This window comes from Aedes albopictus, chromosome 3, assembly GCF_035046485.1.
Source record: "Aedes albopictus strain Foshan chromosome 3, AalbF5, whole genome shotgun sequence".
Classification (NCBI taxonomy): domain Eukaryota; kingdom Metazoa; phylum Arthropoda; class Insecta; order Diptera; family Culicidae; genus Aedes; species Aedes albopictus.
In genome coordinates, this window is record NC_085138.1 from 298,619,433 (window position 1) to 298,635,943 (window position 16,511).

Sequence of the window (16,511 nt, forward strand, 5' to 3'; positions counted from 1 at the left end):
TGTAATGTAAACCAATACAACATAATAAAAGAGAACCATTCCAAAACCATTTAATCAAATGTATAACCAGTAGTGAAACTACAATTAAAAACAATATATTTACGGTACATTTTATTGTTTGAAACCATATGTGTACCATACAATGTACGGTTTATTAAAACCCACGTATCAGTATTTATAACAATTCATTTACAATATAATGTATGGTTTTGCAAAAAAATATATATGGAGAAAAATATTTTTTTATATTGTTACGATACTTAACCACCCGTATAGTATATTGTAAAAATCTTATTTACAATTTACTGTATTGGGTTCTACATTACATTTTATTGTTTTTGTATTTTTATTTTTACAGTGGTGTCTATTGTAAACATATGGTTTTAAATAGTACTGTTACAATACAACGTTCGGTTTTTCTACTGTATTTTTTATTCGGGCGGAAGACCTCATAAAACTTTACAAAACGACCATTCTTTCTGTTATTGAGTATGGCTCTTTCTGCTTCCACTCAGCAGCAAACTGTCACCTAATAAAGCTGGAACGAATTCAATACCGTTGTTTGCGTATTGCCCTCGGCTGTATGCACTCAACGCATAATGCGAGCCTGGAGGTCCTGGCAGGGGTGAAACCTCTCCAGAACCGCTTCTGGGAGCTCTCGCTAAGGTTACTTATCAAGTGTGGAGTGAGCAACACACGCGTTATTGAAAACTTCGAAGAAATGCTCAGTCTGAACACTCAGTCAAAATTCATGAGAATCTATCTTTTCTACATGTCATCTGATATAAGCCTCCCAGGTTATAATCCTCCTCGTGTACACTTCACCAATGACAGTTCCTCTGTTAAATACGATCTGTCCATGAAACAAGCTGTTCAGGGAATACCAGATCAACTTCGATGTATATCTATTCCTCGCATTTTTAACGAAAAGTACCAAAATGTCAATTCCTGGAAGAGATTTTTCACTGATGGGTCTCGCATAAATGGATCCACTGGTTTCGGTGTCTTCAATGAAAACTCCACCGCCTTCCGCAAACTTCAGGAACCTTGTTCGGTTTATGTTGCTGAGCTGGCAGCAATCGACTTCGCCTTGGGGATGATCTCAAACATGCCCGCAGACCATATCTTCATCTTCTCGGATAGTCTTAGTTCTATTGAGGCACTCCGGTCGATGAAACCTGTAAAGCATTCATCTTACTTTCTTACAAAAATAAGGGAGCAGATGGGTGCACTGGTCGAAAGATCATACAAGATTACCTTTGTATGGGTCCCCTCACATTGCTCAATTTATGGCAATGAGAAGGCGGATTCTCTCGCAAAGGTGGGCGCACAGGAAGGTGAGATCTATGAAAGAAGAATTTCACACGATGAATTTTTCCATTTAGTTCGTCAGAGTTCTCTTCAAAGTTGGCAACGTGATTGGCGAGATGGCCAACTGGGACGGTGGTTACATTCTATTATTCCTAATGTTTCTTTGCGAGCGTGGCATTACGGTTTGGACGTAGGTCGAGACTTCATACGCGTGATGTCAAGACTCATGTCCAACCATTACTCGCTAGGCGCGCATTTGCATAGAATAAACCTCGCGCTCGACAAGCTTTGTACTAAATGCGGTTCCGGTTATGATGACATCGACCACGTAGTTTGGCAATGCCCGGATAATGACGCCTCCAGAGCGCTACTATTGGATACCCTTGAGGCCCGAGGTAGACAACCCTTTGTTCCAGTAAGAGATGTGTTGGGAACCCGCGATCTAATCTATATGCGGTCCATTTATGAGTTTCTTCGCATGTGTTGTATAAAGGTATAATCTTCTGTTTTTTTTTTCGCTTCAGTTTTTTTCTTTGTGTGTGTCTTTTTTTGTGTTATATGTTCCTGGCCATCCGGCAGACGAAAACCCGTGACAAGCCCATGCCAACACCAGAGGCGACGCCTAAAGCCAAGATACCTCCCGGATGTGCTACAGAGAACCCTGAAACCTTATCCTCACCATGCCTTTCCTTGAAATTTTGTGACCCGCTAACCTCGAGCAGCCACGAGTACCCTGGCCTCCTCCCAGTACTAACCTTGAGTACCTAAGAAAGTCAGAAAATTGTATGTAACTGAATACAAATAATGAATTGCGGCTCCGTAAAGCGTTACACGCGATTGAGCCATAAATAAATGAACTAGACAAAGAACTAGACATTCTACACGTAACACATAGTGCGTTACGCGTTACACGTAATGCGTTACAAACATACATATGTTAGTGAATATACAAGTAGTTCGTATAATTTACAAATTTTGGCAACTGTAAAAAAAAAATATTATAAGTAAACAAGTTGTGGGGTATAATTGAGAACCACAAAGTATGATATAGAAAGGCATGTAACATCACTTGTTTGCTTATGATAAGGTTTTAACAGTATCCAAAATTTGTAAATTATACAAACTACTTGTATATTCACTAATATACGTATGTTTGTAACGCATTACGTGTAACGCGTAACGCACTATGTGTTACGTGTAGAATGTCTAGTTCTTTGTCTAGTTCATTTATTTATGGCTCAATCGCGTGTAACGCTTTACGGAGCCGCAATTCATTATTTGTATTCAGTTACATACAATTTTCTGACTTTCTTAGGTACTCAAGGTTAGTACTGGGAGGAGGCCAGGGTACTCGTGGCTGCTCGAGGTTAGCGGGTCACAAAATTTCAAGGAAAGGCATGGTGAGGATAAGGTTTCAGGGTTCTCTGTAGCACATCCGGGAGGTATCTTGGCTTTAGGCGTCGCCTCTGGTGTTGGCATGGGCTTGTCACGGGTTTTCGTCTGCCGGATGGCCAGGAACATATAACACAAAAAAAGACACACACAAAGAAAAAAACTGAAGCGAAAAAAAAAACAGAAGATTATACCTTTATACAACACATGCGAAGAAACTCATAAATGGACCGCATATAGATTAGATCGCGGGTTCCCAACACATCTCTTACTGGAACAAAGGGTTGTCTACCTCGGGCCTCAAGGGTATCCAATAGTAGCGCTCTGGAGGCGTCATTATCCGGGCATTGCCAAACTACGTGGTCGATGTCATCATAACCGGAACCGCATTTAGTACAAAGCTTGTCGAGCGCGAGGTTTATTCTATGCAAATGCGCGCCTAGCGAGTAATGGTTGGACATGAGTCTTGACATCACGCGTATGAAGTCTCGACCTACGTCCAAACCGTAATGCCACGCTCGCAAAGAAACATTAGGAATAATAGAATGTAACCACCGTCCCAGTTGGCCATCTCGCCAATCACGTTGCCAACTTTGAAGAGAACTCTGACGAACTAAATGGAAAAATTCATCGTGTGAAATTCTTCTTTCATAGATCTCACCTTCCTGTGCGCCCACCTTTGCGAGAGAATCCGCCTTCTCATTGCCATAAATTGAGCAATGTGAGGGGACCCATACAAAGGTAATCTTGTATGATCTTTCGACCAGTGCACCCATCTGCTCCCTTATTTTTGTAAGAAAGTAAGATGAATGCTTTACAGGTTTCATCGACCGGAGTGCCTCAATAGAACTAAGACTATCCGAGAAGATGAAGATATGGTCTGCGGGCATGTTTGAGATCATCCCCAAGGCGAAGTCGATTGCTGCCAGCTCAGCAACATAAACCGAACAAGGTTCCTGAAGTTTGCGGAAGGCGGTGGAGTTTTCATTGAAGACACCGAAACCAGTGGATCCATTTATGCGAGACCCATCAGTGAAAAATCTCTTCCAGGAATTGACATTTTGGTACTTTTCGTTAAAAATGCGAGGAATAGATATACATCGAAGTTGATCTGGTATTCCCTGAACAGCTTGTTTCATGGACAGATCGTATTTAACAGAGGAACTGTCATTGGTGAAGTGTACACGAGGAGGATTATAACCTGGGAGGCTTATATCAGATGACATGTAGAAAAGATAGATTCTCATGAATTTTGACTGAGTGTTCAGACTGAGCATTTCTTCGAAGTTTTCAATAACGCGTGTGTTGCTCACTCCACACTTGATAAGTAACCTTAGCGAGAGCTCCCAGAAGCGGTTCTGGAGAGGTTTCACCCCTGCCAGGACCTCCAGGCTCGCATTATGCGTTGAGTGCATACAGCCGAGGGCAATACGCAAACAACGGTATTGAATTCGTTCCAGCTTTATTAGGTGACAGTTTGCTGCTGAGTGGAAGCAGAAAGAGCCATACTCAATAACAGAAAGAATGGTCGTTTTGTAAAGTTTTATGAGGTCTTCCGCCCGAATAAAAAATACAGTAGAAAAACCGAACGTTGTATTGTAACAGTACTATTTAAAACCATATGTTTACAATAGACACCACTGTAAAAATAAAAATACAAAAACAATAAAATGTAATGTAGAACCCAATACAGTAAATTGTAAATAAGATTTTTACAATATACTATACGGGTGGTTAAGTATCGTAACAATATAAAAAAATATTTTTCTCCATATATATTTTTTTGCAAAACCATACATTATATTGTAAATGAATTGTTATAAATACTGATACGTGGGTTTTAATAAACCGTACATTGTATGGTACACATATGGTTTCAAACAATAAAATGTACCGTAAATATATTGTTTTTAATTGTAGTTTCACTACTGGTTATACATTTGATTAAATGGTTTTGGAATGGTTCTCTTTTATTATGTTGTATTGGTTTACATTACATAAACCATATAATGTTATATTATCTTGTCATTTTTCTCCTGTTAATGGCATCTTAGGCTTACTAGCATTATGAGAATGCGCTTTGGGAATTCTCCAGAGCGTTTTGGATAACCCTTCATATTGGATCGCCCACGTCTAAGTCTGAGTCGAGGTCTGAGTAGTCTCTGATTGCATTAACAGTTGAAGCTTAGGCTCCCATGCCCCACTAGCCAGATAACTGGGTTTCGCAAACTAAGCATTATTTGTGGCAACACTTTGAGCGGCATGATGGAACTATGCCGAGCGCGCTAAGTATTATTAGACCACTAATGTAGTTGCATGAAGTGGGTGACGAGGTACATAAGTATCATTACAGCGTGCTTAACCGTTATTGCAATATTGAGGCTCCAGTTTGACTAAAGTTTGAAATACACGGGGAAATACATAACAACTCATGAGAAAACTGTCAAGTTCGATTCAAGTATAAGTTAGGTTAAAAAGCGAACCCACAGACGAACCTATATTAGAATTTCTTTCAGTATTCAGTCCAGTCCATATGTTAAAGATGGCTCTACGATAAAGTACGTCAATCGTATTCCTCTCATCGCACTCTACATACCTAGTCCACCATATCTCTTGGATCTGCAGTTCTTAAGAGATCTGGTTTACTACTTATTTTAACATTTTATTGACTTTAAATTAATGATGATGATTAACCTGGGCTTGTTAGGGGAATATCCGTAAGTAAAAAAAAATCGCGTTAAGTACTGTTCCTTTGATTCTTAGTGGAATTCAAAGGAACAGTACTTAACGCGATTTTCTTTTTACTTTTAAATTGATGTTTCAACTTATTCACTTTTTGCATCAAAAAAGTCACAAACATCAACAAAACAAAGCACGGAGAAACTGAATAAATAATTAATAATGCACGGAAAAATAATGTTTCGGAAAAGTGAATGGTTCAAACGTAAGAAAAACAGTATAATATATTGTTACATAAAAACCGAATGTAAATGTATAGTGCGAAGCTTTTAGTGAACCATTTCATTACAATATACATTATTGTAGCTGGTACACTGTATGGTGCAGGAATGGTTTCCACCAAACACCCTATGGTTAGTTTTTATCCGGGCGGGTGAGCACCCCACCATGTTCCGGTAATTGTGCGTAGAAAATTGATCCTTTGTTGACATTTTTGCACCAAATACTTAGTTTGGGTACCCCAAGTGCCTTTTGAATCAAACCAGACCCCAAGGTATTTCGAAGTCAAAGATTGGTCGATTTCTATTCCCAAAAGATTAAGTTTCAGTTGGGCTGGGTTCCGCTTTCTGGAAAACACAACCAATTGAGTTTTTTGCGGAGCAAACTCGATCCCCAAATCTCTTGCCCAAATGGACAGATTGTTTAAGGAACTTTGCAATGGTCTTTGCAACATTTCTGCATGTGGGCCTTTTAGAGAAACCACAGCATCATCTGCAAGTTGTCTTAGCGTGCATTGTCCTTCCAGACAGCTATCAATGTCTTTCACATAAAAATTATAAAGCAAGGGACTTAAACATGAGCCTTGGGGCAGGCCCATGTAGCTAATTCTGGAAGTTGTCAGTTGTCCGAGATTGAAGCTCATATGTTTTTCTGACAACAAATTATACAAGAAATTATTTAAAATTCCTGGAAGTCCACTATTGTGCAGTTTTTCTGACAATATTCCTATGGAAACTGAATCAAAGGCGCCCTTAATATCCGAGAAAACTGAAGCCAGTTGCTCCTTTTCCGCAAAGGCCAGTTGAATATCTGTTGAAAGCAACGCTAGACAATCGTTTGTTCCTTTGCCCTTGCGAAACCCGAACTGTGTATTTGAAAGCAAATTATTAGATTCAACCCAATGGTCGAGTCGCGATAGGATCATTTTTTCTAACAATTTCCTTAAACATGATAACATAGCAATTGGGCGGTATGAATTATGATCAGACGCTGGTTTACCAGGCTTTTGAATAGCTATTACTTTGACCTGTCTCCATTCTGGCGGAACGATGTTGTTCTCCATGAATGAGTTGAACAGGTCCAGTAATCGTCTTTTCGCGATATCTGGAAGATTTTTAAGAAGATTGAACTTGATCATATCGCGTCCCGGAGCGGAATTGTTTGATGAAAGAAGAGCCATAGAAAATTCCAGCATAGTGAAGGGTCTGTCCAGAGAACTGTCTCTTGAGGATGTTTCCCAAGATATCGGTTGTGCTGGGACTGAGTCTGGGCAGACCTTTTTCGCGAAGCTAAATATCCAACGGTTGGAGTATTCGTCACTCTCGTTAGAAGAAGAGTGGTTTCGCATGTTGCGAGCCACTCTCCAAAGCGTTGCCATTGAAGTTTCTCTAGAGAGGCCCTCAATGAAGTGTCGCCAATAACTACGCTTTTTCGCTTTCAGCAGGTTCTTCAGCTGTTTTTCGAGCTTAGCATACTCTTGATAAAGATCTGAAGTACCATGCCTACGAAAAGCTTTGAAAGCATCAGATTTTTTAAGATACAACTGGGTGCAATCATCATCCCAGCCTAGTGTGGCTGGTCTTCTTTTGAAGGTTGCACTTGGAACACGTCGTTTTTGTGATTCTAATGCACTCTTGTATATCAGTTCTGACAGGAATCGATATTCATCCAAAGGTGGGAGGGGATTGAATGATTCGATGCCAAAAGATACCGCTTCTGCATATTTTTGCCAATCGATATTCCTTGTGAGGTCAAAAGGAACCTGAATTGGTTGGTCTGACCTTTCACTATTATGCTTTATGGTGGTTATTATGGGCAAGTGATCACTACCATGAGGATCCTCGATTACCTTCCACAAGCAATCGAATGATAGTGAACTTGATCCCAGTGATAGGTCGAGACGGCTTTCTTTGCCGTCAGATGCAATACGTGTCACTTCACCTGTATTTAAAATGTTCAAATTGAAATCGTCGCACAAATCATAGAAAATGACCGCTCTATTATCGTCATATGGTTCGCCCCACCCTGTACCATGTGCGTTCATATCACCCAGAATTAAAACTGGATGTGATAGTGCAGAAACCGCATTCCAAAGATGACGGCGGTTAATTGAAATTCTTGGAGGAATGTAAACAAGTTGTGGGGTATAATTGAGAACCACAAAGTATGATATAGAAAGGCATGTAACATCACTTGTTTGCTTATGATAAGGTTTTAACAGTATCCAAAATTTGTAAATTATACAAACTACTTGTATATTCACTAATATACGTATGTTTGTAACGCATTACGTGTAACGCGTAATGCACTATATGTTACGTGTAGAATGCCATAAACATCTAGCAGACCACACGAAAATTTATAAAAAGTATGTCATATAATATAGATTCAACGTTCAAAGAGTATCTATGTTTTAATTCTTTGTGAAGTATTTGTATATTGTTAGTGTACGATCAAAATTTCATTCAATTCGGTTCACTGGTTTCCGAGATATGACAGCTCAAAAATTAGTTGTCTAAAAAATAGCGTTTTACCCGAACGGTTCTAACTTTGCGAAAGATTAATCATTCGAGCTCAAATTTGTACCAATGATGCACATATAATAGGTTGACAAACAGTCAAAATTTGAGACTTTTTGATGCACTCTATGAAAAGTTACACCATGTTGAACTTTTTTGTGAGAGAAAAAAAAAGTTGCCTATCCCAAACATTTTGGCCATCCCCTTATGATTCATCTATCGATCCGGTTGTAGCGATTGCTAGACCCACTTTCAAGCTGCGGTGGCGGATTTGCTGTATCAAAAGGATGTAATTTGTACATCACTTTTATGGCGCGACTGATGTGCAGCGAAAATGATGTGATATTACACGAATTCTTCTGCTGTGAAGAAGGAGAGGGCTGGAAAAACATTCGACAAAATCTGAACTTTTAAAACATGTGAAATCTGTGCTGCTGTACGCTACACTGAACGGCGGCTTGCGGTGAAAATTACTATTCTGAGGGTCAATTTAAATGCACAACGCCACTAAATTTGTGCAGACTGAGTTTCGTTTTAATTCAACAGAATTATGTTTTCAATTTTACCATGGACTCGATTTTCAATTAAAAAAAGTTTCTGTTGGCAACCGGATTCGAACCAAGAATCTTGACATCACCAGGCTCGCACGCTACCACTCAGCTATCGAAGCGGTTGATGTGAGAAGAAACAAAACGCACACAAGAAGCGTTGGTGGGTCGATGATCATGTTTCGCCATGGTAAATTTAAAAACATTTGTGTGCTTGTCATTACTGCAAGGCTCCTTTCAGTGTAGTAAAACCTAGTGTATATCAGTGGATAACACTCAACGGCTGTAAACCATCACCAATAGATGCAAGCGAGTAGGTGGAAAAATCTAATGAATAGCATATTCAGTTATTACTGAGTGAATTACTGAAGAAGAAAAACTGATATGGGTTTGATTGAGATAAGAGGAAAAGATCAGAATTAATAGCAAAATCTAGTATGGTGTATTGCTCAATAATAGCTCGGTAAGATATTACAAGTTCAAATAATAGCAGACAAGATTTGTCGACCTTTTCTTGAAAAAATAAAATCCAACATCCAGCATCGAACCTACGACCCTAGGATTCACATGCGATGCTTACCGCTCAACTGTGACTCACTGTTATGAAAATCATGGGAATAAGAGCATGAGGTTCTTCGTTTCCACAGCTCAGAAAGGAGCACATGGCATTTCACGGTGTCAGGCCATTAGGCCGAAGGTCATTAGGCCGAAGGTCATTAGGCCGAAGGTCATTAGGCCGAAGGTCATTAGGCCGAATGGGCATTAGGTCGAATGGTCATTAGGCCGAATGGTCATTAGGCCGAATGGTCATCAGGCCGAATGATCATTGGGTCTTCTTCTTGCCGTTACGTCCCCACTGAGACAAAGCCTGCTTCTCAGCTTAGTGTTCTATGAACACTTCCACAGTTATTAACTGAGAGCTTCCTCGGCAAATGACCATTTTGCATGTGTATATCGTGTGACAGGCACGAAGATACTTTATTGATGCTGAATCTACTGATATTTTACCCATGAATTTTTCCTTCTTTTAAACATAGGCTGTTCTTTCTAGTATCATTGCTAAAATAGTTTTTGGCGCAGAAACTGCTGATATTCAATTCATAAATTTTTCCTTCTTTAAAACATAGACTATTCTTTCTAGTTTCATTTTGTTAAAGTAGTTTTCGGTAAAAAAATTTTGGAAAAAGTAAAAACAACAGATCTCTTTACAGGCTCATAACGGCTGATTTTCAATTCGTCCTGATGACCATTCGGCCTAATGACCATTCGGCCTAGTGACCATTCGGCCTAATGACCATTCGGGCTAATGACCTTCGGCCTAATGGCCTTCGGCCTAATGACCTTCGGCCTAATGACCCAGCATCGTAGAATTTTTCAGATATTTCGTTAAGAACAAAAACTGATATCATATCACTTTGAGTTATTCATGCGATATTCATTCAATTTTTGAATAACACATCAAAATCACATCGAGCCATGACAGCAAAAACTGTTCGATTTGAAATATGATTTAGATATTCTTGTCTGCAAGGGTAATGGCTCCAATGTAGTGCTCCATCGTTGATCATCAAAAGCCGATAGCGGAAGAGATTCAGAAGTGAAGGTGAAGGTGGGTCGGTCACATTCTACGCAGGGGCGGGAACGAAATCTAACGAAAGCATGCGTTTGATTAGAACGCAGCAGGACATCGCAGCAGAGGCTGGCCCATAGTCTCATGGTGGCCCAGGTTCAACAAAGAAATAAAGGAAATCGACAGAACTTTGACCTAGTCACAGGTCAAAGCGATTACGCGGGAAATTGCCCAGGATGGTGATGTTTCAATTCGGCCCTCTGCACCACCATGGGTACTCAGGACTGAAACAATACTAAATATTCATATTTCTTGAAATGGTTGACTAAGCCCAAATATGTAGTTTTATTTGAGCCATAGATTGGTTTGAACTGCATTATTGATTACTTTCAGAAATATTCAAACATCCTTTTATCAATAAACTCAACCTCACATCATATTCAAAAGGAACATTATCACTGAGTAAGAAACATTTATAAGATTACCAAACAGTTCGACCGATATTAAAGCTATACCCGTACAGGAAAATTTAGCACTGAATTGTGTGCGAATTGTCATGATCATCAGTGCCGTTCGCAGCCCAATATACTCCGAGTGATGTTCTTTCAAGTACGGAATGGCTGTGATCAACTTCATCACGTAAACTTCAACTTGTTTGTTCTGGAAATAAATTGAAATGGGAAGAAGTGAAAAAAAGGAGTTTGATATTCAAATGAAATCAGAAGCAAATCAACTACATACCACATCCTGAAAAGAACTGATGACCCAGCACCAATAGTAGCACTTCACAAAGTACACTGAAACTGCCATCAGTATCATAGCCGAACCAATAGAAAACTCGGCGTGAAGGATCACAAAAATATACGTTCCGATAAGAGTCATTGCATGGAAGTATAGCACCGAAAAGAACAACTCGACAAACGGTTTGCAGTTTTCAAGTTCCCTGAAAACAAATATAGTTAGATATCTATCTAATCAGCCTAGTTAACTAACTGCTACTTCATACTCTAGCAACTTCACATGAAGTCTTATGTGCTGAAGGATATGCTTTCTAAGGTTCTTGAAGAGTATTTCATCGAACTCTCGACCGCTCGGTGGTCGCGACGAAGGAAGCTGTTTCAGAGTGTCTGATTGGGCATGTTTTACGGTTCTTCCAAGCTCGTGAGCAAATATCTGCAGTTCCGTTTTGAAGCCATCCAAAATCGATGTTATTAGCGCCGTAGTAGAAACAATCTTGCACGGCCAGGCCGGTGAAAGCGTTAGCTTGAAGTGTAAGTATAATACAGTCGAAAACGGAATCATACTCGGTAAGGCAAATAATTCGTCGATCTGCCCATTAGGAATTGATATCATCAAGAACATGTTGATGCATACAACGGCAATTGCTCCACACATAATTTGAATTGTGCGAAAGTATTTTCGCCTAGCTTCAGAATCGTAATACAAGTCGAACAAAGTGTGTGATCGTTCGTTGATGAAATCTTGCGCATTCTGAATCCTTTCGGAGTTTTTGGCGACAACCAAGTCCTTCACGTGGCCCATGCATACTTCCAGAGCAATCATAACGAACCAGGAAAATTCTACGAAGTCATGCCGCCGATCTAGGTGCGCAAATGCGTTTGAAATCACATATATTGAGTGGAAATGACACCACCAATGGTACACTTTCCAAATGGGTAGCAATGTTTTTTGTCGATGATTTTTCGGCACGAATCTCGTTCCTGATCAAGAAAGAATCGGTCACAAAATAACCAAATACAAGATATATGTCTAAGCTCACCAGCAACTGCCACTACACAATCCATCAAATGGAAGTAATCATTGCCAGGCTCAGTGGGCCATACATGGTATTTCAAGCGATTCCAGTCGGACTGGATTTTTCTTTTCAAGTCTCGAACTTGGTCCATGTCTAGTTGAAGTTATACTGAAGGAAAATTCAGCCTTCAATTTCACAATCAAGTCGAATATGTGATACTTTCCGTGGACATTTATTTTAAGTGGTAGGTAACCTAATCAGTGTAATCAGGCTAGTTATGAATGATACCACAGGCATGCATTCAGAGTTTCCTTTGAAGTGACATTGTATTCGAAACGTCGTTAGTCAAACGTGTTTCTAGATTCTTCTACCAATCAGTAGGTCGGCTCCAGAGGCACATTCTCCTCCTACCAATGCGAGCAGGCCGTTAGGCCGAATGCCGTTAGGCCAAATGTCATTAGGCCGAATCCCGTTAGACCGAAAGGGTAATTAGGCCGAATGGGTCGTTAGGCCGAATAGTCGACAAGAACACCTGTTAGCGATCTGGAAGTAGTATATTACTCTCAAACTAATATGTAATCATTTAAGAGGAGTTACGGAGTCGAAACGAAGTCGTAAGAGGATATAATCGCAAAATGAAGTTCCAACTTGGAGAGGATTTTTTGAAGGACCGATATATAGAAACATTAAACTGATTGATACAGTAGATGCCGTCGCGTTTTCTCGAACGAAGCGGTGAGTTAATAGAACTTGTTCCATAACACAGCGCAACATGTTTTGTCTCAAGAGTAAACTTATGTGTCTCTGGCAGATTTTGGGCCACTGAATCCGAATTCGGGTTCAGATTTGCAACAGCACGTCACAATTTTGAGCTATACCTCAATTTCTAGGGCAAAATATGCGATTTTGGGTTTTCTTTTGACTGCAAGCCATTGAGCATGGAAATATCTTTTTTCCAGCAGCAATCAAGAGGTAAACGACTTATGCAAAATACAGGGGATGACCAAAATGTTTGGGATAGGCAACTTTTTTTTTCTCTCACAAAAAAGTTCAACATGCTATAACTTTTCATAAAGTGCATCAAAAAATCTCTAATTTTGATTGTTTAACAACCTTAGAGGGCTTTTGAGGGGCTTGATAGGCTCTCAGCCAGAGGGATTTTTTCTGAGGCGTTTGAAGACGTTTCCGTATACTTTAGGAGACTTCAGAGGTTCTCAGGCTAGTTTCACAGAGGTTTCATTGGGGTTTCAGAGGCTTTTCTGAACATTTCAATGCGTTTCATGGTGTTTCAAGGTTTTTCAATGCGTTGCAGGGCGTTTTTAGACGGCCTGAAAGGCTCTTTAGTGAATTTCACGATGGTTTCGTGGGGGTTTTAGAGGCGTTTTAGAGCGTTGCAAGGTGTATCAATGCGGGCGCTACAGGAAGTCTCTGGGCGGGTTTAAGGGGGCGCACAGTAGTTCCGCCATAGGTTATTAATTCAAAAATTTGACCTCAATGAAACTGTGATATTATTGCGAAAACGTAAAATTTACCCAGACAACCAGTAATCGTATAAGATATTGTATAAGGTGATAAAGTGGAGGCCATATACGTGCCTGCCTCTATTTAGGCGCATGTAAAATGTACGTATATCGCCTCCACTTTAACATCTTATTCAACATCTTATACGATAACTGGTTGACTGGGTAATGCCTTAATATTTAGGGTTAATCAATACTTTTATAAAATGTATGCGGAAACTTTTCCGCAGGGCTCATGAAAGTAGATGTTCTTGAGTAGACATTTTCCTAATTTCAGTCCTATGCATTCACCACTCTATTAAAAAGTCTCATCCATTCGACATGTATTTGGTTGATTTTGTTCGATTCTTGCATAGTTGAAATCGATGATTATCACAAATTTAGATGCCATTCTTCATCATTTTATTTGAAAAAGTGTGACTGAATTAGATCCTTTTCCACAAAGTGTAAAAACTGAAAATTTTCAACAAGCCGGAAAAAATGTTTCCCCTTCCGACTCCTTCGAACGTTCTTCTATGAAACTTTCCTATAATCTTTTACAACAATTTAGTGGCGAATTTAGCAACGATCGTTTGTGACCAGATTGGTGGTAGTCACTTAAGTGTCGTATCATCAATATACTCAAAAACTAACAAATACCTCCCGCATTGCATTGCAGGGAGCAGTTTTTCCCATTTTTACCCTCTCCCTCCATCACATTGTGTGTGCTTCACTATTCTTGAGCGGTTTTGACTACTGTGGACCGCCAGAACCAATATTAGTATATCCAAATCAGTTGGTTCAAAACTCGGTAAGTAGGCCTTGACCAGGTTAAACGGTTTTCTTCTTGCGCTTGTCATTTTTTTTCAATTTTCAGTTTTCTCGAGGATTTGGTGCTGGAATTGGATTAGGCCGAGCTGTCGATCGTTTCTTGTTTACCGAGGACTATTGGAATTGGACGTTACGTGTTTGTTCTGGATTCGGGTGGATTTTTGGGAAGATTGGTGTACGTTTGGCGTGTATTCGACTTGACGTTGTGGGGAGCATCGGGATCAAGACTTTGGAGTGCGTTGGGCGCTTGAACTACGATTTGCAAAAATAGTGGTGATATTTTCTGGATTTGGTTGAGTATTGTTTCAATTATTATTTTTTCTTTATTGTAGTTTTAGTAGTTTTATTTTCTTCTTGTTTTTCAATTGATCATTGTTCGTCATTCCCCGTTGATTTCCAATTATGGAAACCGACGGGGATTCTCCAAATTCAAAAGCGGATGATCATTCTGCAGTACCTACTGTAGCATCCAATCCATTTCGAATAAAAATTTATCCATCTACGTTTCTTGGCCCATATCCGGTTTATTTTCGTAAAAAAGACAAACCCATTAATGTTTTACTTATTTCGGCAGAGGTTTATAAAAGATATAAATCAGTAAAAGAGATTAAAAAAGTTTCCTTAGATAAATTGAGGGTAGTTTTTGGTTCACGTGGAGATGCCAATGCTCTACTTGAATCCAATTTATTTTCAAACTCATATCGAGTATACGCTCCTTGCGACTCATGTGAGATTAGTGGTGTCATTTACGATGAATTTTTGAGTTGTGATGATGTTAGAAATTATGGATTAGGAGTTTTCAAAAATAAATCAATTTCCCCGGTAAAGGTTTTGGATTGCAATCGTTTATCTAAATTAACTTTCAATGGTAACAATTCCACTTATGTTCATTCGGATTGCATCAAAATCACCTTTGCCGGTTCTGTTCTACCAGACATTATTTCAGTAAACAATGTTACATTTGATGTGAGACTTTATTATCCAAAGCTCATGCATTGCACCAACTGTCTTTTATTTGGACATACTTCAAATTATTGTTCAAATAAAGCTAAGTGCTCCAAATGTGGAGAGCCCCATCCTACATCTGAGTGTGAGAAACATTCAGATGTATGCATTTATTGTAGACAACAACATATTTTACTGAAGGATTGCCCTGTTTATAAAGATAATCAGAAAAAATTCAATAAACAAATTAAAATCAATAACCGCATCTCCTATTCTGAAATTTTAAAAGCCTCGGGTGATTTTACTACTTCTAATGTTTATGAATCATTAGCTGATTATGATGATGATCATTTAAATGATGACTCTGGCCAGTTCATTTATGAACCTCCAAATAAAAGAAAGAGAACTAATTTGTTATCCAATAGTAATAATGAAAATTCTAACCCTCAACCATCAACATCTTTTGATAACAATTTTCCTCCCCTTACTACTTCCCCCAAAGTAATTCCTGGTTTTCAAAGAGTAGTTGCTGACCAATCTTTACCTAACAGAACTAATATTGACATTGGTGATCAAAATTCTAAAAGTTCTTCTAACGGAAATTCAAATGATAATGTCGACAATTCTATTTTGAAAACTTTGGAAGATTTAGTTGACTTTTTGGGTTTTAGTGATTTTTGGAAAAAAATAATTAAATTGGTTTTACCATTTTTGGCTACTCTTTTAGATAAATTGAACTCATTTGGATCCCTCTTTGCTTCATTATTTTCATCGTAATGGCTTCACCAAACACGAATGATGTAAATATTTTACAGTGGAATTGTCGTAGCATCATAAACAAAATTGATAGACTCAAGGCACTTTTATTAAATTTAAATATAGACATATTCTGCCTGAATGAAACTTGGTTGATTGAATCTAACTTTTTGCGTATTCCGCATTTCAAAATTATAAGGAAAGATCGTTCTGTTTCCTATGGGGGAGTTTTAATTGGAATTCGGGATAACATTGAATTCAAATATTTGGATATTTCAATTCAGTCACAGATTGAATATGTTGCTGCTTCAATTACCATACATGATGTATCATTTTCTATTATTTGTATTTATATTCCTCCAAATGCATCTTTTTCCATATCCGAAATAAAAAATATTTTAAATAAAATTCCTTCTCCTTTCTATA

General features: G+C 38.9%; 2 protein-coding genes across 3 annotated transcripts in view; one reads left to right on the forward strand and one right to left on the reverse strand.

The window, feature by feature from the left end:
* Positions 1–16,511, forward strand: part of LOC109405268 (uncharacterized) — a 314,995-nt gene that overhangs the window by 42,891 nt on the left and 255,593 nt on the right. The gene's annotated exons all lie outside the window — the stretch shown is intronic.
* On the reverse strand, positions 10,665–12,210 carry LOC109414808 (uncharacterized). The gene is made up of 4 exons (XM_062859100.1): positions 12,079–12,210; positions 11,305–12,019; positions 11,040–11,241; positions 10,665–10,958 (listed from the first exon to the last, which is right to left on the reverse strand). Exons 1-4 carry the CDS (start codon positions 12,203–12,205, stop codon positions 10,728–10,730), a joined length of 1,275 nt encoding a protein of 424 aa, XP_062715084.1. The 5' UTR covers positions 12,206–12,210; the 3' UTR covers positions 10,665–10,727.